This window comes from Colobus angolensis, unplaced genomic scaffold (genome assembly GCF_000951035.1).
Source record: "Colobus angolensis palliatus isolate OR3802 unplaced genomic scaffold, Cang.pa_1.0 Scaffold67, whole genome shotgun sequence".
NCBI classification, from domain to species: Eukaryota; Metazoa; Chordata; class Mammalia; order Primates; family Cercopithecidae; genus Colobus; species Colobus angolensis.
Window position 1 is genome coordinate 5671589 of NW_012120376.1, and position 21696 is coordinate 5693284.

General features: G+C 41.4%; 1 protein-coding gene across 1 annotated transcript; it reads right to left on the bottom strand.

The window, feature by feature from the left end:
• Positions 1 to 4650: 4650 nt before the first annotated feature.
• XRCC6BP1 (XRCC6 binding protein 1) lies at positions 4651 to 18713 on the bottom strand. Its single transcript, XM_011925976.1, has 6 exons — positions 18335 to 18713; positions 14255 to 14300; positions 13163 to 13244; positions 9972 to 10109; positions 8215 to 8298; positions 4651 to 5228 (listed from the first exon to the last, which is right to left on the bottom strand). The coding sequence occupies exons 1-6, from the start codon at positions 18519 to 18521 to the stop codon at positions 5025 to 5027; spliced, it is 741 nt and encodes a 246-aa protein (XP_011781366.1). The 5' UTR covers positions 18522 to 18713; the 3' UTR covers positions 4651 to 5024.
• Between the last annotated feature and the right edge of the window lie 2983 nt (positions 18714 to 21696).

A 21696-nucleotide genomic window follows, 5' to 3' on the forward strand; every position in this document is an offset into this window, starting at 1 on the left:
CACATTTATTGAATTGTGTATGTTAAACCATCCCCGCATCCTTGGTATGAAACCCACTTAATCATGGTGGATTATCTTTTTGATATGTTGTTGGATTCAGTTAGCTAGTATTTTATTAATGATTTTAGCATCTATGTTCATGAAGGATATTGGTCTGTAGTTTTCACTTATGGTTATGTCCTTCCCTGATTTTGGTATTAGGGTGATGCTGGCTTCATAGAATGAATTAGGGAGGGTTCCTTCTTTCTGTATCTTGTGGGATAGTGTCAAGAGGATTGGTATCTATTCTTCTTTGAATGTCTGGTAGAATTCTGCTGTGAATCCATCTGGTCCTGGACTTTTTTTTGTTGGTAATTTTTTAATTACCATTTCAATCTCGCTGCTTGTTATTCATCTGTTCAGGGTATCTAAGTCTTCCTGGTTTAAGCTACGAGGGTTGTGTTTTTCCAAGAATGTATCCATCTCTTTTAGGTTTTCCAGTTTATGTGCATAAAGGTGTTCATAGTAGCTTTGAATGATCCTTTATATTTCAGTAGTCAGTTGTAATATCTCCTGTTTTGTTTATTAGTGAAAGTATTTGGATTTTCTTATTTTCTCAGTTAATCTTGCTAATGGTCCATCAATTTTACTTACCTTATCAAAGAACCAGTTTTTTGTTTCATTTATCTTTTGTATTTTTGTTGTTGTTATTATTTCAATTTCCTTTGGTTCTGCTCTGATCTTAGTTACTTCTTTCTTCTGCTGGGTTTGGGTTTAGTTTGTTCTTGTTTCTCTAGTTCCTTGAGGTGTGACCTTAGAATGTCAGTTTGTGCTCTTTTAGTCTTTTTGATGTCAGTATTTAGGGCTATGAACCTTCCTCCTAGCACCACCTTTGCTTTATCCCAGAGGTTTTGGTAAGTTGTGTCATTATTATCATTCAGTTCATAGAATTTTTTAATTTCCATCTTGATTTTGTTTTGGACCCAATGCTCATTGGAGCAAGTTATTTAGTTTCCAGATATTTGCATGGTTTTGATGGTTCCTTCGGGAGTTTATTTCCATTTTTATTCCACTGTGGTCTGAGAGAGTGCTTGACATAATTTTGATTTTCTTAAATTTATTGAGGCTCATTTTATGGCCTATCCTAAGGTCTACCTTGGAGAAAGTTCCATGAACTGTTGAATAGAATTGTGTATTCTGTGGTTGTTGCATGAAATGTTCTGTACATATCTGTTAAGTCCATTTGTTCCAAGTTATAGTTTAAATCCATTGTTTCTTTGTTGACTTTCTGTCTTGATGACCTGTCTAGTGCTGTCAGTGGAGTACTGAAGTCCCCCACTCTTACTGTGTTGCTGTCTCTCATTTCTTAGGTCTATTAGTAATTGTTTTAGAAATTTGGAAGCTCCAGTGTTAGGTGCATATATATTTAGGATAGTAATATTTTCCTGTTGGACAAGGCCTTTTACCATTATAAAATGTCCCTCTTTGTCTCTTTTAACTGCTGTTGTTTTAAAGTTTGTTTTGTCTGTTGTAAGAATAGCCATCCTGCTCACTTTTGGTGTCCATTTGCATGAAATGCTTTTTTCCACCCCTTTACTTTAAGTTTATGTGAGTCTTTATGTGTTAGGTGAGTCTCCTGAAGGCAGCAGATGGTTGGTGAGTTCTTATCCATTCTGTGGTTGTATATCATTTAGGTGGAGCATTTAGACCATTTACATTCAACATTATAATTGAAATGTGAGGTATTGTTGCATTCATCATGCTCTTTGTTGCCTGTGTATTTTGGTTTTTTGTTTTTTGTTTTTGCTTTTTAACTTGTATTTTCGTTTTATAGATCCTGTGTGATTTATGCTTTAAAGAGGTTCTGTTTTGATGTGTTGTGTTTCCAGGATTTGTTTCAAGATTTAGAGCTCCTTTTAGCAGTTCTTGTGGTGGTGGCTTGGTAATGGTGAATTCTCCGAGCACTTGTTTGTCGGAAAAAAGACTGTATCTTTCCTTCATATATGATGCTTAGTTTCGCTGGATATGAAATCCTTGGCTGATAATTGTTTTGTTTGAGGAGGCTGAAGATAGGGCCCCAATCCCTTCTGGCTTATAGGGTTTCTGCTGAGAAATCTGCAGTTAATCTGATAGGTTTTCCTTTATAGGTTACCTGGTGCTTCTGTCTCACAGCTCTTGGATAACCTAATGACAATGTACCTAAACAATGATCTTTTTGTGATGAATTTCCCAAGTGTTCTTTGTGCTTCTTGTATTTGGATGTCTAGGTCTCTCTCAAGGCCAGAGAAGTTTTCCATGATTATTTCCCCAAATATGTCTTCCAAGCTTTTTGAACTCTCTCCCTCCTTAGGAACACTGATTATTCTTAGGTTTGGTCACAACATATCCCAGACTTCTTGGAAGCTTTGTTCATATTTTCTTATTCTTTTCTCTTTGTCTTTGTTGGATTGGGTTAATTTGAAGACCTTGTCTTCAAGCTCTGAATTTCTTCCTTCTATTTGTTCAATTCTATTTCTGAGACTTTCCAGAGCATTTTGTATTTCTAAAAGTGTGTCCAAAATTTCTTGAATTCTTTATTCTTTTTTCTTTAAGCTCTCCATTTCCTTGAGTATTTCTCCCTTCACTTTTTGTATCATTTTTTGGATTTCCTTGCATTGGGCTTTGCCTTTCCCTGGTGCCTGCCTGATTAGCTTAATAACTAACCTCCTGAATTCTTTTTCAGGTAAATCAGGGATTTCTTCTTGGAGTGAATCCATTGCTGGTGAACTAGTGTGATTTTTTTGTGGGTGTCAAAGAGCTTTTGTTTTGTCATATTACTAGGGTTAGTTTTCTGGTTCCTTCTCATTTGGGTAGGTTCTGTCAGAGGGAAGGTCTAGGGCTGAAGGCCGTTGTTCAGATTCTTTTGTCCCACAGGGTGTTCCCTTGAGGTAGTACCCTTCCCCTTTTCCTATGGATGTGGCTTCCTGTGAGCCAAACTGCTGTGATTGTTGTCTGTCTTCTGGGTCTAGCCACCCAGTGAGTCTACCCACCTCCAATCTGGTACTGGGGGTTGTCTGCACAGAATCCTGTGATGTGAACCCTCTATGGGTCTCTCGGCTGTGGATACCAGCACCTGTTCCAATGGAGGTGGGAGGGGGGTGCAATGGACTCTGTGAGGCTTCTTAGCTTTGGTGGTTGAATGCTCTATTTTTGTGCTGGTTGGCCTCCTGCCAGGAGGTGGTGCTTTCCAGAGAGCATCAGTTGTGGTAGTATGGAAAAGAACTTGTGGTGAGCGGGGCCCTAGAACTCCCAAGATTATATGCTCTTTTTGTTCAGATACCAGGGTGGGTAGGGAAGGAACATCAGGTCGGGGCAGGGACAGGTATGTCTGAGCTCGGACTCTTCTTAGGCAGGTCTTGCTGTGACTGCCGTGGGGGATGAGGGTGAGATTCCCAGGTCACTGGAGTTGTGTACCTAGGAGGATTATGGCTGCCTCTGCTGAGTCATGCAGGTTGTCAGGGAAGTGAGGGAAAGCTGGCAGTCACAAGCATCACCCATCTCCCACACAAACCGAAGGGCCAGTCTCAGTCCCACCATGCCCCCCACCACAGCCCCAAGTCTGTTTCCAGGTGGTGGGTGAGACAGACTTGAAAACTTGTCCCAGGCTACCCGCTTCCCAGCTGTGAAAGAAAAGAGCTTGGTTCTTACCCTCTGTGGATACTGCACACGGGATTTGCGCCCTCTCTCAAGTTCTGGCCAGGAGGCTTCTTGCCCCATTGAAATTGTTACAAAGTCCAGCTAGAGATTTCCTTCTCTGTGTGGAGTTTTACCCTCTGCTCCTCTGGCTGCCCCCACAATGGATTCCTGTGGTGACAGGCAGGAATGGGCTGCTTGTGGACCCAGCAAGCTCCCTGGGCCCTTCTGCTGCTTCCTCTACCCCCTGTATTTCGCTCGGCTCTCTAAATTAACTCAGCTCCAGGTAAGGTCAGAAACTTCTCCCACAAACAGACCTTCAGTTTCTCCACTGGGGGGGTGTACTTGGGAGAGGAGGGTCTCCCTTTCCCACTTCTGCAGTTGGGGCCCTCACAGTATTTGAGGTGTCTCCTGGGTACTGCAGGAGCCGTTGCTTCCTTCAGAGGGTCTGTGGGTCCTCTTGGTATTGCTGGTTTGTTCTTGCAGTCAATCTGGAGCTAAAATTAGACCATTTCCTTTATTAAAAAGAAAAAGATCTGGCCGGGCGCGGTGGCTCAAGCCTATAGTCCCAGCACTTTGGGAGGCCGAGACGGGCGGATCACGAGGTCAGGAGATCGAGACCATCCTGGCTAACATGGTGAAACCCCATCTCTACTAAAAAATACAAAAAACTAGCCGGGCGCAGTGGTGGGCGCCTGTAGTCCCAGCTACTTGGGAGGCTGAGGCAGGAGAACGGCGTGAACCCGGGAGGCGGAGCTTGCAGTGAGCTGAGATCCGGTCACTGCACTCCAGCCCAGGCAACAGAGCGAGACCCCGCCTTAAAAAAAAAAAAAAAGAAAGAAAGAAAAAGATCTAACCAGGACTGTCCCCAGAAAATTAGGCCATACGGGTCCTACATATATGATAAAAGAAGAATAGGGAAAGGATAGCATCGACCACTGAATGAATTATTTCCAATTTTCATCATAACAACAGCTCGGTAAGAGTCCTACAATGAGATCAGTACACATTTCTTTACATTTAATGTAAATACCAATAGTGGTCACCTATCAACATCATGGAAGGGCACACTTCACAGGTTTCTTAGTCAAATTTTAAAATAATGACATGTAATAAAAACAAATCACTAAAATACAAAAATGTAATTTATTTATTTACTAAATGGATAGCTATAAAGATACAATTTTTGCCTTGGAGTTTAAAGCAGTTTCATTTTTTGCCATAGTTACTTTTTCTGATAATATGCTAGAATCACAATCTTCTGTTTTATCTGGATTGAATGGATTGTTTACATTTTATGTTTGCTCACTTGAGAACCAAATTTTTTTTTCTGCATGATGATGGAAGCTCTGTAACATAAAATGTCATTGTGCTCATATATTTGAATAATACCGATCACGGTTTTGAAAGTCTCTATGAGCATATCTTGCATAAGTCTTGTTATGTGGGATCCTTCCAAAAGGTTCATGGTCATTGAAACAAGATTCAAAAACTTCATCAACAGCCTTTTTAGCTACTTCTTTGCTGATATTCCTAACAGCCAGGATAGAAAGAGTGGCTCTGTCTCGCACACAAGTCTAAAAAGAAGGAAAAGTATGAGGTTCTAATTTTATATAAACATTTAATCATGAAATAATACATTTTATCTAATGTCTGAATGAATTAATTTCCTCATATTATTTTACTAATTTCTATCATTCCAAAGAAGAAAACAAAATGAACAAAGATACATAACACTTAAGGAGTATTTTTAGCTCAACCTAAAATTATTTAGGCATAAGTAAGACCTCTATTTTCTCATGTTTCCCACTAATATAAGCAGATGTCATTCTCAGAAATTCTACGCAGTGTCTACCAAACATTATCTCCCAATTTGCAAAATCGCCAAAAAAAAGAAAAAAAAAAGTCTATAAGGTCCTGATTGACTTTTTTATAAAATTTAATTAAATTTAAAATATACTTCACTTCTGTACCTCTCTTTCTTCTCAGTTGACCAATGCTAGATAACTTTTCCTTTGAGAAGGGTAAGTCCTCTCTGGAGGCAACAGAAAACCATACACATATCCACCCAAACTTGGAAAGTACCTTAATTTTTTAAGGGGGGTGGAAATTAAACAACTTTTTTTCCTGATTGTTCTTTACACAGATATTAAAGTTCTAAGATAATAATTTACCTAATGTTTCATAGTAATAGGCTAGAATTTCTCAATACTCTAATTTAAATATTTAAGAAATATAAGGCCCTGCCATTCCAATTCTTGGAGAGCTTTTAATCCATTTATTTCTCCCCAGGCCCAAATTAAAACTCAAAAGAACAGCACTTGACCTTTTCCTAAAAATAATCAAACACTGGTTTGGATGGCTGTACATCCTGACAACCATCTGTTTTCTCTGCATGTTCCCAGTTTTTCATTGGCCTGGTCAGTGTGCTCAAGCTGGAGATACTCACTCACATTGGAATCTAGTGTTTCTCAACCTGAATTTTACCAAACACTGATTTTAAAAAATAAACCCCAGGCATAAAGGAAGAAAAGAACCATGTGAAGCCAAAACAACAATTGCTAAAAAGAGAGGAAATTTCTCCCCTGCAGGGAAAAAAAGGTACAAAAATTTGTCTCCTGAAGCCACAGGGTTAGGAGACACAAGTGTAGACCACAGATTTACTTCTTTTTAGACATAATAAATTTCTGTTAAAATAAAGGTATGACTATGCAATTTTACAATCAGTAACTGTACTTGTTCTTTCTATTCCCTGGGCACATGCTGTACAAAAGCAGGAACTCCATTCTCTAAGACTTCTCCCTCAGCCACATTCCTACTACCTCCACATATTTTCTGTCCTATTGCTATTTCTATTTGTTTTCTGCTGCTGCTACCCAGTGGTAAAAAGAGGAAAACTTCTCTTTCAAAGACTGCGTGCATCACAAACTTATCACAAAGATAGAAGGTGAATAAAAAAAAAAAATCACGCTCTATTCCTTTATTATATCAACTTATTTTTTTAATTGGAAAAGAATATAAAATTAGCATATTTTTCTAAAAACAGAGTATATGTAACAGTTTTTTTCTTAAGGAATTTTTCAAACTCTATTGACAAGAGCAGATATCCATGAGCTATACCAGCACATGCTTTAACCACATTATCCTCTTCTCTAGGGGTGTGCTGATGTGTACCCTGCTTCCACTCCTCTCCACTGACAGTCAGAAGACACAGAATTCACCAGAGAAGCAGGGACTCAAGGGCACAGAAAACATGCAGCATAAGACAAGTCAGTGGCATATCAATAAGCTGACCTGGCACAGGCTGAACACCTCACTGTCCAGAGTAATCACCCTTTCCAGGTAGCAGGCTTTTCTTCTCGTTCCGATTCACTCAGTTCACAGTTTCTCTGAGTAGCTCACTGTGACTCCACCCTCCACCCCAGAGCTGAGTTACTCTCTTCTCCACAAAACCAAGGGCCTTCCTGTTGTCCTTAGCATATCTTTTTTTCATCTAGTTGGAACTGATATCCTAATGCTCACATACCTCACAAACTGGCTCAGCAGGCTCTTACTATAGAAAATGACTGACCACCCTTTCTCCTAAATGTGGACAGAGGCCCAGGGTGGCTGTGAGCAGAACTGCTCACATTCATTATCAATCCATGAGTTCTATACTTCCTCTCCCCACATCCATCTAATACAGATCTCAAAGCCTTTCCAGCAGGATAATCTTGCCTTATAGCTATCTCTTTTGTTTTTTTGTTTTTGTTTTGTTTACACAAATCCCTCTCAGCTCAGCTCATCATACTCAAGTCTGTGCTAAGCCAAAGGTTTTCTATCACATTATACAGCCTTTACAGGTACACTGAGACATAGCCATAACTTATGCAGCAACACACTCTCTGTTCTGAAAGGGATTACATTTTTTGTTTCCAGAATGCTATGGTAGATTCAAAACAGAAGTTAAGAATTGTTAGAATAACAGTAAGACATGCTGTGATTTCACTTCCATTACTTATCCACCCCCATCGAAAAGTATCCCAGGTACAAGATCTTAGCTCCTTTCGTTCTTTTTTTCAGAGGGAGTCTCACTCTGTGGCCCAGGCTGGAGTGCAGTGGCACGATCTCAGCTCACTGCAACTTCCATCTCCCAGGTTCAAGCGATTCTCCTGCCTCAGCCTCCAGAGTAGCTGGGACTATAGGCATGCGCCACCACGCCCAGCTAATTTTTTTGTATTTTTAGTAGACACAGGGTTTCACCATGTTGGCCACACTGGTCTCGATCTCCTGACCTTGTGATCCGCCCGCCTCGGCCTCCCAAAGTGCTGGGAGGCACAAGCCACTGTGCCAGGCCTCCTTTCATTATTAAAATATCTCACACACTCATTGAGTCACATAGCTTGCCCATAATTATAAAGTAGAATTGAATGCCATCTACTTTGTTTAAATGGTACATACTTTGTATTCTTTTCACATAGGAAGTTCTTTCAAATTTCAAATACTGAAGTACTTTTCATTTCTTTATTCATTATTTCCACTCATAACACTCTGGAGGGGAGGTGATTGCATGTTAGCTTTTACCTGGTGGTGTTGTTTCAATCCAAAATGTAACCTGAATATTTCATTGACAAGTGAGCAGTCTCCACTAAGGTTAGCAGCTCGAACCTATCACACAGAAGACAGACAAAAAGAAAATAAACGCTCATGCTCTATGTATCTTTATGATATCAACCAATTTTTTAAAATTAGAAAAGAATATAAAATTAGCATCTTTGAGAAAAGAGTATTTGTAAGACTTCTTCTTAAAGGACTTTTTAAACTCTATTGACGACAAAAGCAAATATCTATGAGCTATGCTAGACAATGCCAAATACACTGGAGAGATGAGGAAAAGTTCAGTCGCCTACCAAAGGAAATTTTCTAAACTTTATGCTGTAGCTTTACTGACAGAACTAATTTCTTTTTGGAACCAAAAGTCAGAGAGCTAGACCTCAGAGTTAAATTACACACTCTACAAGATACAAATACTTGTAGAAATTACTAAAAGTACTTCAAGAAAGCATTCTTGAAATAAACTGAGTTTCAAAGTGAGCTTAAAATGGAATGCATTAATATCTGAGACACTTTGAGGATATGACCCTCCCAACCCTAGCCCGAATCTCTCTTGCAGCTTCCCGCAAACCTGTGTAAGTTCAGGACCTTCCTCTAGGGACTTGATTGTCCTATGAAAAATGAAGCAATACAAAACACAAAGAATCAAAAACATTCCAAATTGGTCATGCTATGAGCATGACAGCCTGAAATTAGGACATATTTTCAGATTTACTATACTTTAATGAATGAAAAAGTCTTAGAACAACCCACATAGATTCTACAGGCAGCCTGACCACATTTTTGCTAATTCATTGCTAACAGAATGGTCCACTTTTGGTTCCTTCTACAATATTATGGCCTCATTCCTCTGAGGAGCTCAAAGTACTTAACACACTTTAGCTACAATACAAGGCATTCATTCTCATAGCACCCGAGAGAGACCTATTTAAAAACTCAGGTTTCAGTCTATTCTCCAAATAATTGGAATTATAATTAGATGCAGGGCGGGGGGCTACATATTAATTTCAAGAGAAAGGGAAAATAATCTAAGTTATGAAGTATAGGCTTGAGATTTAGATTATTTTAATTAATTCTTCAATTAATGACATCCAAGTATATGCACATGCAGAATATGCTCTCCTAGGAGCATATGCCGAGCAATCCAACATGCTTAGTAATAAATATCTTTTCATGTTGTATTTTTGAAATGAGCATGTTTCACTCTAGGGCAAGCAAGGAACTCTATGGAAGGCAGCTGGGCAAGCTAGTTAAAAATACTGGTTGTAATCCTGCCTCTGCCACTTACTAACTTTGGAATCTAAACAACTGTCTCACTTTCCACATACATAAAACAGGGACAATAATAGTATAATATCTACCTCAGCGGGTTATTGTGAAGACTAAATGAGAATCTGTGCAAACAGAACAGTTTGGAATATAGCCCTCGGTAAATGTTATTATTTTTTCACATTATAAAATGTATCCCATAGGAAAAAATTAATAGCTTATTAAAGTCAGTCATCACTATTATTAGGACTTACAGGATATAGTTAAGAGACTTCTAAAAATATACTTTAAATTTCTCTAGCTGTATATCAAAAATGGTATTCAATGTTAGTTAAAAACAGAAATTCAAGACTAAGGTAGAGCTATGACAGTAGGAAAAGGAATACATTTAAATAAATTACACTTGAATAAAATATTCGAGCATAGAGTGTTCTGGAGAAAAATACAATAAAACTCACCTCTGAGCATGCCAAATGTCTGATGTTGGTGAACCAGTCGACATGGGCACGACAATGATCAAATGCATGAATGAGCTCGTGGGTGACCACTCTGTTCATATGGGCCTGATTATGGATATTATTCTGGCACAAAACTATCTAGGAGACACCAAAATAAAAGAAGTTCAGTGATTTCTAAAATCTCCTTTCATAGACTCGATCTTCTCTCCCACATGACCTCACCTCTCCCCGACAAGCTCACCTGCCTGGAGTATCTCTACCCACTCTTCTCCACTGGCCACACATCTACCCAAGGGACAAGTCCCAGTCCTAAGTGTACATGCCCCAATTGCCTCGCCCAGTGACTAACTTCTCCCTTCTCCTCTCTCTGGACTATAGCAGTACTTAGATTAAGGACACGTATTCATGCACCATCCTCACTGGGGAATCATGAATTTGGACTTACACATTTCAAGTCTAAAGTGTCTTCAAGACACTTAAGTAGGCGGGGAACTGTGGCTCTCGCTTGTAATCCCAGCACTTTGGGAGGCTGAGGCGGAAGGATCATTTGAGGCCAGGAGTTTAAGACCAGCCTGGGCAACATAATGAGGCCTCATCTCTACAAAAAAGTTTAAAAGTTAGCTGGGTCCAGTGATGCACACCTGTAGTCCCAACTACTCAGGAGGCTGAGATGGGAGGATCGCTTGAGCCCAGGAGTTCAAGGCTGTAGTAAGCCATGATTGTGCCACTGCACTCCAGAGCAAGTGGCAACAGAGCAAGACCCTGTCCCCAAAAAAAGTTATTTTCACTAAAAATAAAAATAAAAATAAATAAATAAATAAATAGAAGCTCAAGTAGAGATGTTAAATGGGCACTTGGATATACGGAATGTGGAATTCTTAAAAATGAGCTTTGACCCCAGAAAATTGATGAGACCTCCTTGGCAGAGTACAGAGTAAAAAAAGAAGGGGCTCTATGACCAAGGATTGAGGGACTTCGACATTTAAATGTTGGTAGAGGAAAGTAAGCTAGCAAAGGACTAACCAGAAGAATGCTGTATACTAGAAACCAAAGAAAGTGTTTGGCATTAACAGCTGAAGTCAAGTGTACACAAACTATATGACCCAGTAATTCTGCTCTTGAGCATATACCTTAGAGAAACTCTTGCAATGTGTACCACTAGTGAAGGTCAAGAATATTTATAGCAGCATTGTTCATAATAATAAAGTTGGAAACAATCAATATTAAAGTAAACTGTAGTATAAACACATAACGGAATAAATACTATATAACAGGGAAACTGAATAAACCAGAGAGGTACACACAATGACAAGAAAGAATCTCACAAATGTTGAACGTGGCAAGCAAGTTGGAGACTATCTACTACACAATTTCATAATACTACATAAAACTCAAAGTATATCATGAATGAAGCTCAAAAGCAGTCAACTAAATAACACACTGTTGGACTGTATATGTAGATGGTAAAGTCATTCAGAAAAGCAGGGAATGGTTACCACAAAAATCAGGTTAAGGAAGGGAAAAGGACCTGATTCAAGAGGACCACACAGGTTTCTGAAGTCCTAGTAATGTTCTTTTTCTCTAGTCTGGGTGGCAGTTACATAGGTGTGCACTTTATTATTACTGAGAGTGGACATATAGGTTTTTTACTCTTCTGTATGAATGAGATACTTCATAATAAAAATTTTCACTTAAAAAAATAGGCCAGGCATGGTGACTCACACCTATAATCCTAGCAGTTTGGGAGGCCAAGGTAGGGGGATCACCTGAGGTGAGGGGTTCAAGACCAGCCTGGCCAATATGGCGAAACCCTGTCTCTACTAAAAATACAAAAATTAGCTGGGCGTGGTGGCACATGCCTGCAATCCCAGCTACTCAGGAGGCTGAGGCAGGAGAATCACTTGAACCCAGGAGGCGGAGGTTGCAGTGAGCCCATATTGCGCCACTGCATTCCAGCCTGGGTGACAGAGTGAGACTCTGTCTCAAAAATAATAATAATTAAAAATAATAATAATAAAAGGAGAGGGTGCCCAACTGTGTTCCACACTGCTGAGAATTAGGATGAAAGTTCAAGATGTGCACTCTACTTAACCCTGGGGGGACTGGGAAGGGGGTGAACTTATCCAGAGCCATTTTGAGAGCTATAGGTATTGTGACTACCAGTTTACAAATGAGGAAACTGAGAAGAAGAAAAATACTTGCCCAAGCCCCACAGATAATAAGCAGGGAAACTAAAATTTAAACTCAAGTCTGACTCCAAAATCTAAACTTCTTACCCTTGTTCTATATTGCCACTTCCCATGATTACTGTAAAAATATTATAAATAACCTAAATACATATAAAATTATCCAGCAGGAAACAGTTAAGTGTAGTTAAATATGAATTATACATTCAGGTGGGAAACAGTTACTTATAACACCATCTTTTGCCCTCATCACATGACATTATCTACCACCTCCAAGACTCTGTCGAAACCCTCTGATGACTTAAAACTAATAATAAAATTTATTGCATGCTTACTATGGGCCAGGCACTAAGATAAGCAACTCTATAAGAAATATCTCATTTAATTCTCATAATCATTCCATAAAATGATCATTTCATAAAATCATTGTCCATATTGTACAGATAAGAAAACTCCCCTAATGAAAGATTTTCACAGGCAGTATCACTTCTCACCATGTAAAGGTAAAACCCTTTCGTTTAGCATTCAAGGCCTCCCAACATATGGCTTACATTTCTTTCCAATCCTATTTTCCCTTATTCCCCACGTGTTCCTCCCCTCGAGATAAACTAGGCAATATGCCATTCCCTACACATGCCAGGCAGTTTCCTAGCATGCACTTTTGCTCATGCTGCCCCTGCTCTGCCCCTAAGGAGGCTTTATATCCTCTAGTTGAATCTGTTGGCATCTTTCAATCAATCACATCACTGTCCCACTGTGGTAACCAAGCATGGTTTAGCCTGCCTCATTTTATAATTATCTGTGTTCATGTCTTATCTTTCCTGTAAGGCTATATAAACTCCTTAAGAGATTTTAAGAGTCAACTCCTTAGAGTAAGGATAACTAATTCACTTTTTTAGCCCTACACAAAGTCTACCAAACAGAATGCCAAGCATGTGGAAGATGCTCAAAAAATATCAAGAGAGAGGATTAAAGGGAAGGAAACAATTTGGCAATAATGCCTACCTGAGATGTTGACGCATCAAAACCTCCACTGACATTTCCATTACAGTCTTCGCAAGAAAAGTGTCTGTCTTTGTTAACAGCACTAAAAGGCAAGAATAGATTAGAGACAATGTCCAGAAACAGTGTGTATGTGGCAAACAGCTCTGGGCCAGGACTCAGGAGACCCTCCACCATACAGTAAATCTCCTCTACTGCTAACACATAGGAAACCTTGGGAAAGAAACTTAACATCTTCAGGACTCAGTTATCTCACCTGTAAAATAAGGAGGTTGTACGCAAAATGCATCCTAGTTCAAATTCTAGAGATATGATTCCATAAAACATTTGTTCAACTGATGATGGCCATATTGCAAGTATGCTGGAGTTCCTACCCTTGGGCCAGAATGTTAAGAACGGGATGTCAGAAGTCACTTCCTTTAAACCCCTCAAAGTTATACAACATCTGCAAGGTTCCTACATAACAAGCTGAGAGTTCTTTTCCATTAAAAACAATGCTCAGGGTGGTGTAGCAGAAAGGCCAGGATTGGTAATTACTTACAAGAAAAATTTGAGTACTGTCTTTACTAATCACCCAAGGTGAATGGTAAGAGCTAGAAAATGAGCTGGGCTGGAGCAGTGGCTCACGCCTGTAATCCCAGCACTTTGGGAGGCCAAGGTGGGTGGATCACTTGTGGACAGGAGTTCGAGACCAGTCTGGTCAATGTGGTGAGACCCCATTTCTAAAATACAAAAATTAGCCGGGCATGGTGATGTGCGCCTGTAAACCCAGCTACTCGGGAGGCTGAGGCAGAAGAATTGCTTGAACCTGGGAGAGGAAGGTTGCAGTGAGCCAAGACAGCACCATTGCCCACTCCCGCCTGGACAATAAGAGCGAGACTCCGTCTCAAAAAAAAAAAGAACATTAGTTAGGGCAGAAGATGTCCAAAGAGAACAAGGCCTGCCTAGAAACAATGCAGCCAATTACCTCTATTTACCCTATGGAAAAGACTTTGTGACCTCAAAGAAATCCTAAGCAGTTCTCTTAAGAAGAGAACTTGGTTTTTGTTTTCAGCAGCCAGATCCCACAGCAGCACTTCAAAAAGAGTTACTTACCAACCTGAGTGTTTCATAGCATCAAGCAGAAGTTTGACATATGGATCTAAAAAAGATATTTAATTAAGTAAGCTAATTGGAAAAGTAGCACCAATTAAACTACCCAAATAGCAGTGTAAGATATTATCAAAAAGTAACTCACAGGCCAGATGCAGTGGCTCATGCCTGTAATCCCAGCACTTTAGGAGGTTGAGGCGGGTGGATCATTTGAGGCCAGGAGTTCAAGCCCAGCCTGACCAACATGGCAAAACCCCATCTCTACTAAAAATACAAAAATTAGCTGGGCATGGTGGCACATGCCTGTAGTCCCAGCTACTTGGGAAGCTGAGGCATGAGAATCACTTGAACCAGGGAGACAGACGTTACAGTGAGCTGAGATCACACCACTGCACTACAGCCTGGAAGACAGAGTGACTCTGTCCCAAAAAAAAGTAATGTTATCTTAAAATTGGTAAAAATTGACATGAGAGGCCAAGTTTAAATTAACATCAAAGCAAGTTTGTACTGAAAAAAACACTAACACAAATACAAAGATGGTATTACTAAGCATCTCAGATAATATCAACTATGCTTTTCAAGTTCATGTTTAGTCAAATGATCAAACACATTGTATTATGGTATATACCAAAAGACTGAGGGAATCTACAGCCACATTCCTTAGAAGTGAACAACAGTGCTGGTCGCGGTGGCTCACGCCTGTAATCCCAGCACTTTGCAAGGCCGAGGCAGGCAGATCACGAGGTCAGGAGATGGAGACCATCCTGGCTAACATAGTGAAACCCCGTCTCTATCAAAATACAAAAAATTAGCCGGGCATGGTGGCGGGCGCCTGTAGTCCCAGCTACTCAGGAGGCTGAGGCAGAAGAATGGCGTGAACCCGGGAGACGGAGCTTGCAGTGAGCCCAGATCGCACCACTGCACTCCAGCCTGGGAGACAGAGCAAAAAAAAAAAAAAAAAAAGTGAACAACAGCACAGTACCTAGGTTTGAGGAAGCCAGTAGCCACACTGTTCTGTCCTGGTCAGACCATACTGGCAACGCCATGTCCCATGCTGAGTACTACCACGTTCTAAATGGGACCTGCCACGGAAGCTCTTCCACAGGGGATAGTGACTAGGGTACTACAGGACTACTTCCAGTAAAAGCAAGAAAGGATTTAGGGGATTGGAAAGGAGACAGAAGACTTAACTAGGACCACAGTAGCTTCAAGTACTGAAGGGGTGCCATGTAGGACTAGATGCAGTTAATATTTCTTCAAAGGGCAGAACAAGAACCAAAGTATGGAAGTTACACACAGCAGATTTCAGCTCAGTAAGAGAAAGGATTTTTCTCCAACAATTAAAGCTGGTGAAACTATAGACAGTAGATTGAAAGAGCCTCAGGGAACAGGTAACTGTGTTCCAGTAGAGGTCTGTGGAGTATCTGGCCAGCAATGGCACGGAGGTTTCCTTGTAAGGGGATAGGGAGGCCTGGACGATTCCTCAGGGCCACATCTAAGACTCTATGGGCCCGTGACTACTACAGGAAAGTACAAGGAACCCAAATGCCTCTGATATCAACTTTTCCCATAGGCATCTTGTCTGAGAGTATAAATACACAGCCAATTATATGACGTAACCCAAAAAAAGTGAAAAAGAAACTAAGGTTTAAAAAAAAGGTTGAAGACAAAAATAAGCGGGAGAAAGAAATGTGAGATGAGAAAGTCAGGTATAGGTTACTGCTTTACCAACCTGCCCCTTGCAAGAGTGTTCACAGTAGAATAATTATTGTTAACAATAAGTATTATTAATTGAGTGAATACCAGGTAGCAGGTACTGTATTAAGCACATTATTATTCATGCAACTAGGAGAATTTTACAAAGTTAAAACAGTTTCAAAAGTCTGTAGTCCTCATACTTAAAAAAAAAAAAAAAGCAGGCAGCACCTTGGTTTAGTACTTCAAAAAGGACCTGCAGCAATATTTGGAATAAAATTGCTTTGGTGAAAAAAAAAAAGTCTCCCATGAGGCCTGATTTCCGCCACCATGCCCCACGCAGGGATAGGATTTTAAAGCTGCAGGTTGACACTTTAATACCACCAACAGGCCCTCCCAGCCACCCTGCCCTTGGAAGATTGAGGTCCACTGATTCCTACTGGGGCTCATGTTCAGCACCCCACCTTCCTCACATCCTATCTATTTCTACTCTTCCTCCACTGTGTGGCCCTTCCACTGTAAAAACAGCTACCATTTATTCAGCTCAGCTCCTGATATGCTGGTACTTTACATTCATAAAATCAATACTTTTTTTTTTTAGACAGGGTCTTGTCTGTTGCCCAGGCTGGAGTGCAGTGATGCAATCATAGCTCACTGCAGCCGCAGCCTCCTGGGTTCAAGCAAATCTCCTGCCTCAGCCTCCTAAATAGCTGGGACTACAGGCACGAGCCACCACATCCAGCTAATTTTTTTATTTGTTGTAGAGACAGGGTCTCCCTATATTGCTCCCCAAAGTGCTGAGATTACAGGCATGAGCCACCGTACCCAGCCCCATAAAATCTATTTTTCACAACAACCCTAAAAGAGGTATTTTTCCCCTTCTCTTTTTTTACAATAAGGATAGTGAGGATCAGAGAAGTTAACTCACTCTTCCACACCTGAGGAAAGGGATCCGCATTTGAACCCACATCTAACTCTGCAACCCACACTCTTTCCACTCTATTCCACTTTGAAGCACCTTCCAGGCAGGGTGCTAACTCATCTTTCTGCTTCCCCCACCAAAACCTGGGAGGCACTCAATACATATTTGTATAGTAAAGACAATATCATCATTCTCTCCCCTTTTACCCTCGACTCCCCTTCCCCCTCCTACCTCTCTGAGTCTCTACAAGCAGGTAATCCCAAGAAGGTTGGAAAATCTTTCAGTGGTTGACTTTTGAACTGTGACTGACCAACTATAAAATAGTAACCTTGCTTTGGGACAAGTATGTTTAAGACTAATTTTCCAAATGTATCTGAAAGTACACTAAGTCTATGTCAATGTAAAGGAATTAAGAAATCTTCTCTAGTGCAATGTCTCTGCTACTGGAGAGAAATTTGTCAATGGGCAGTTGTGTTCCTGTTTAACCCACAGCAGTTCTTAACCTTTGTGGGGTCGTTGGCCTCTTTGAAAATATAATGAAGCTATTACCTCTCCCCCCCACAAAAAAAACTGCACTTAGGGCCGGGCACAGTGACTCACGCCTGTAATCCCGCACTTTGGGAGGCCGAGGCGGATGGATCACGAAGTCAGGAGATCGAGATCATCCTGGCTAACACGGTGAAACCCTGGGTCTACTAAAAATACAAAAAATTAGCAGGGCGTGGTGGCGAGCTCCTGTAGTCCCAGCTACTCGGGAGGCTGAGGCAGGAGAATGGCATGAACGTGGGAGGCGGAGCTTGCAGTGAGCCGAGATCGCGCCACTGCACTCCAGCCTCGGCGACAGAGCAAAACTCCGTCTCAAAAAAAAAAAAAGAAAGAAAAAGAAATGCACTTAGGCACATACATACACACACACACACACACACACACGCACGATTTCACAGACCATTTCAGGGACTTCTATGCTCTGAAGCCCATTCATGCATGAAGGCTAAGAACCCCTTCCAAGGAAGGATAGGTTTGCAAAACTGTTTTTACATTTTTACAGCCTTTGTATGCTTTAATTACATTTTTACAGACTTTGTATGCCTTAATTAACCTGGCTGGCTCTTTAAAACTCGGCCTCACCCTTACCCTGAAGTCACAATGTGGCTGCATAACTTATGTAAGAAATCGGAAGATGTGTCACAACAGTGAGTGACAAAAAAGGGCAGACAAACTCATTCCCCAAGCCAAAAACAGCGACGAAAAGGGTCTCAGCGCCTCCTCTGGTGGGAAAACTGAGCCCCAGGCTCCCAACCCAGCCCCCATGATGCCCTATCTGCCTAGACTCTGTGCTGAACCTGGTTTACTCAGCCCTGAGGCTGAAACTGCAGTCCCTGGCCAGGTGTTGCCCAGGCCCTTCCTCGCCCACCCGGTCTCAGACCCATTCGGCCGAACCCCAGCCTCCAGGTCATGGCTCCTACTTGTCTCCAGCGTCTTCAGGAGCCTAAGCTGGCACTTCTGGTTGCTGGTGAAGAAGCTGGAGAAGAACCCTTGCTGGGGATTCCCCTGGGCCACACGCTCGGGGAAGACCTGGCAAGAGACGTGTTGCTGCTGCAGCTGCTCCCCTGCCGCGGGGCCCCTCCCGCGCTCGTACGGAGCTCCCGCCATGCCGCCCGCAGACCTCGCCGCTGCTTCTCTCCGGCTTCGGCGGCCGGAGCGAGACCGGGAAAGGTAACCTCCCTCCCGCCAACCCGACCGCCCAGGCCCTCCCTCCGCAGGGAAGAAGGGTAGCCAGGCTGGGCTGAAGACGTTAGGCGATAGGGAGCTTTGAACCAGACCGGGAGCGCGGGGCACAGGGCGAGTGGCGAGGTACGGAGAGAGGAGCGAGGGGCCGGGAGAGGGGCGAGAGGCGGGGAGAGGGGCGCGGGGCCAGATGCTGTTGGGCGGAGCTGGGTCTTGCGACTTCCCTGAAAGACAGCACCCGGGCTGCCGAGGCCTTCGCTGCTGCCCACCCAGTGTGGGTGACAGGCCTTTATAAGCGTTGTTCTGCAGCTTCCTGCTGCCTGCTGAGCTGCTAAGGGTGTCCCGCCTCCTCGCAGACACTCCTTCCTCACCTCGGGGCGAATATTGGCCACTAAGTGCTCTTGTGCCGCCGAAGGTCTCGGCCATCCTGCCACTCCCGGCCTTCTTCAGGGGCAGGCTAGTTATCATCTCTGGCCCGCCACTTTCCCGACCCCTGCCATCCCTCAGATCCACTCTGCCCAAGGATGCCTCAGGCCATATTGAAAGCAGTATTTTTCAGAAACATTTTAAAACTAAAAAGAATGACTAGTCACATCAAAATCCTCAAAATGTAGGACCAATGATATTTTTTCTTCCCATCTGTACCCATTCACTTACCCTACTCTTGTGCACTCCCCCCTCCCCCAATAACTCCCTGATAACAAAGCGCACCGTGTTTACTTCTACCTCTCAGCCTTAACTCACATTGTTATTTCCATCTGTAAGCTCCTTGCCTCAGCCCCTATTATTGGGGCCCAGGTCAAATCTGCCTACTCCACAAGGCATTCCCAGATACCTTAATCAATATTAATGTCTCCTGATCTCCCAGTGTACCAAGTACTTTATACCTGTTAATCATTTTCATCGTGGCCTGCCAGGTTTTATCCAATTTGTGTGTTTCTCTTTTCCTACTAAATTATTCCACTCAGCTCACACATTTATTCAGCACCTACTAATGGGTCAGGCAAGGTGTTAAGAGACTGAGGAAACAGATGACTAAGAAAATTGCTAAAGATGAAAAGCAGCATGTGGTTTATGTAAGAAACATATCTGAATAATATAGGCTCACCAGGCCTTTACGGTTATGAACAGTGCTTTATGTGTCATATATGCTCAATAAATATCTAAATTGGTTGGGATGCTAGTGTAGTCATTCATTTGGAATATTATAAAAATACAAACACCTCCTATGTACATAGACTGCTAAAGCCAGAAGTCAAAAACAAAGTAACTACTTTTTAATTAAACTCACTTTGGATACATTATTTCTAATCCTCACTACAACCCTGCAAAGTAAGCATTATCTCTAATTTGCAGATAAAGAAAGTGGGCTCAGCAAAATTCAATAATTTATCTAGGACCACACAACTAGCTTTCAATCCAGTTATAGAACTAAAACATACACATATGGAAAACTAAGCCATTACAATTCAGTGTGATTAGTGTGGAATACTGAAGGAAGGCTAGATATGCCTAGAAATGGACCATAGCCTACACACATTTGAAATACTATTTGGATTTTTTTTTCATGCTTTCCATCACCCAAACAGTGAACATTGCATCCAATAGTTACTTTTTCAACCCTCACCCTTCCCCTCCCACTCTCCCCACTTTTGGAATCCCCAGTGTCTATTATTCCCCTCTGTATGTCCACATGCACCCAATCTTTAGCTTCCACTTATGAGTGAGAACATGTGGTATTTGATTTTCTGCTTCTGAGTTATTTCACTTAGGATAATGGCCCCCAGCTCCATCCATGTTGCTGCAAAATACATGATTTCATTATTTTTATGGCTGCATAGTATTCCACGGTGTATGCATACCACATTTTATTTAACCATCTGTTGGTGGACACTTAGGTTGATGGTTGGTTCTATGTCTTTGTCTTTTTGTCATAACAATTTCTTTTTTCTCTCTCTCTCTCTCTTTTTCAGAGACAGATTCTTGCTCTGTCACCCAGGCTGGTGTGCAGTGGTGTAATCATAGCTCACCACAGCCTTGAACTCTTGGGCTCAAGCAATCCTACCACCTCAGTCTCTCCAGTAGCTAGAACCACTGGCATGCACCATCATGTCTAGTTAACTTTTTAATTTTTTGCAGAGATGGAGGTTTTTTGCTATATTGCTCAGGCTGGTCTCAAACTCCTGTCATCAAGTGATCCTCCTGCCTCAGCCTCCCAAAGCTCTAGGATTACAAGCATGAGCCACCACACCCAGTCACAATTTGTTTTCCTTTGGGTGGCCAGTAGTGAGATTGCTGGGTCAAATGGTAGTTCTATTTTTAGTTGAGAAATCTCCATACGAGTTTCCACACAGGTTGTACTAATTTACATTCCCACCAACAGTGTATAAGCAATCCCTTTTTTCTGAATTCTCATCAATATCAGGTTGTTTTTTGACTTTTTAATAATAGTCATTCCAACTGGTGCGAGATGGTATCTCACCGTGGTTTTAATCTGCATTTCTCTGATGATTAGTGATGCTGAGAATTTTATCATGTTTATTAGCCACTTGTATGTCTTCTTTTGAGAAATGTCTATTCCTGTCCTTTGCCTACTTTTGAATAGGATTATTTAGTTTTTTCTGGTTGAGTTCCTTGTAGATTCTGGATATTAGTCCTTTGTTGAATGTATAGTTTGTAAATATGTTCTTCCGTTCTGAAGGTTATTTGATTATTTATTTATCTTACTATGCAGAAGCTTTTTAGCGTAATGAAACTCATTAGTCTGTTTTTGTTTTTGTTGCATTTGCTTTTGAAGACTTGCTCATAAATTCTTTGCCTAGGTCAGTGTCCACAAGACTTTTTCCTAGGTTTTCTTCTAGGGTTTTTATTGTTTCAGGTCTTAAATTTAACTCTAATCCATCTTGAGTTAATTTTGGTATATGGGGAAAGAAAGCGGTCCAGTTTCTTCCTCTGCATGTCTATCCACTTTGTCTAGCACCATTTATTAAACAGAGTGTCTTTTTCCCATTATTTATTTTTGTTGTCATTGTCTAAGATCATTTGGTTGTAGGTATATGGCTTTATTTCTGGATACTATTTGCAATACCCTTCAGCTACA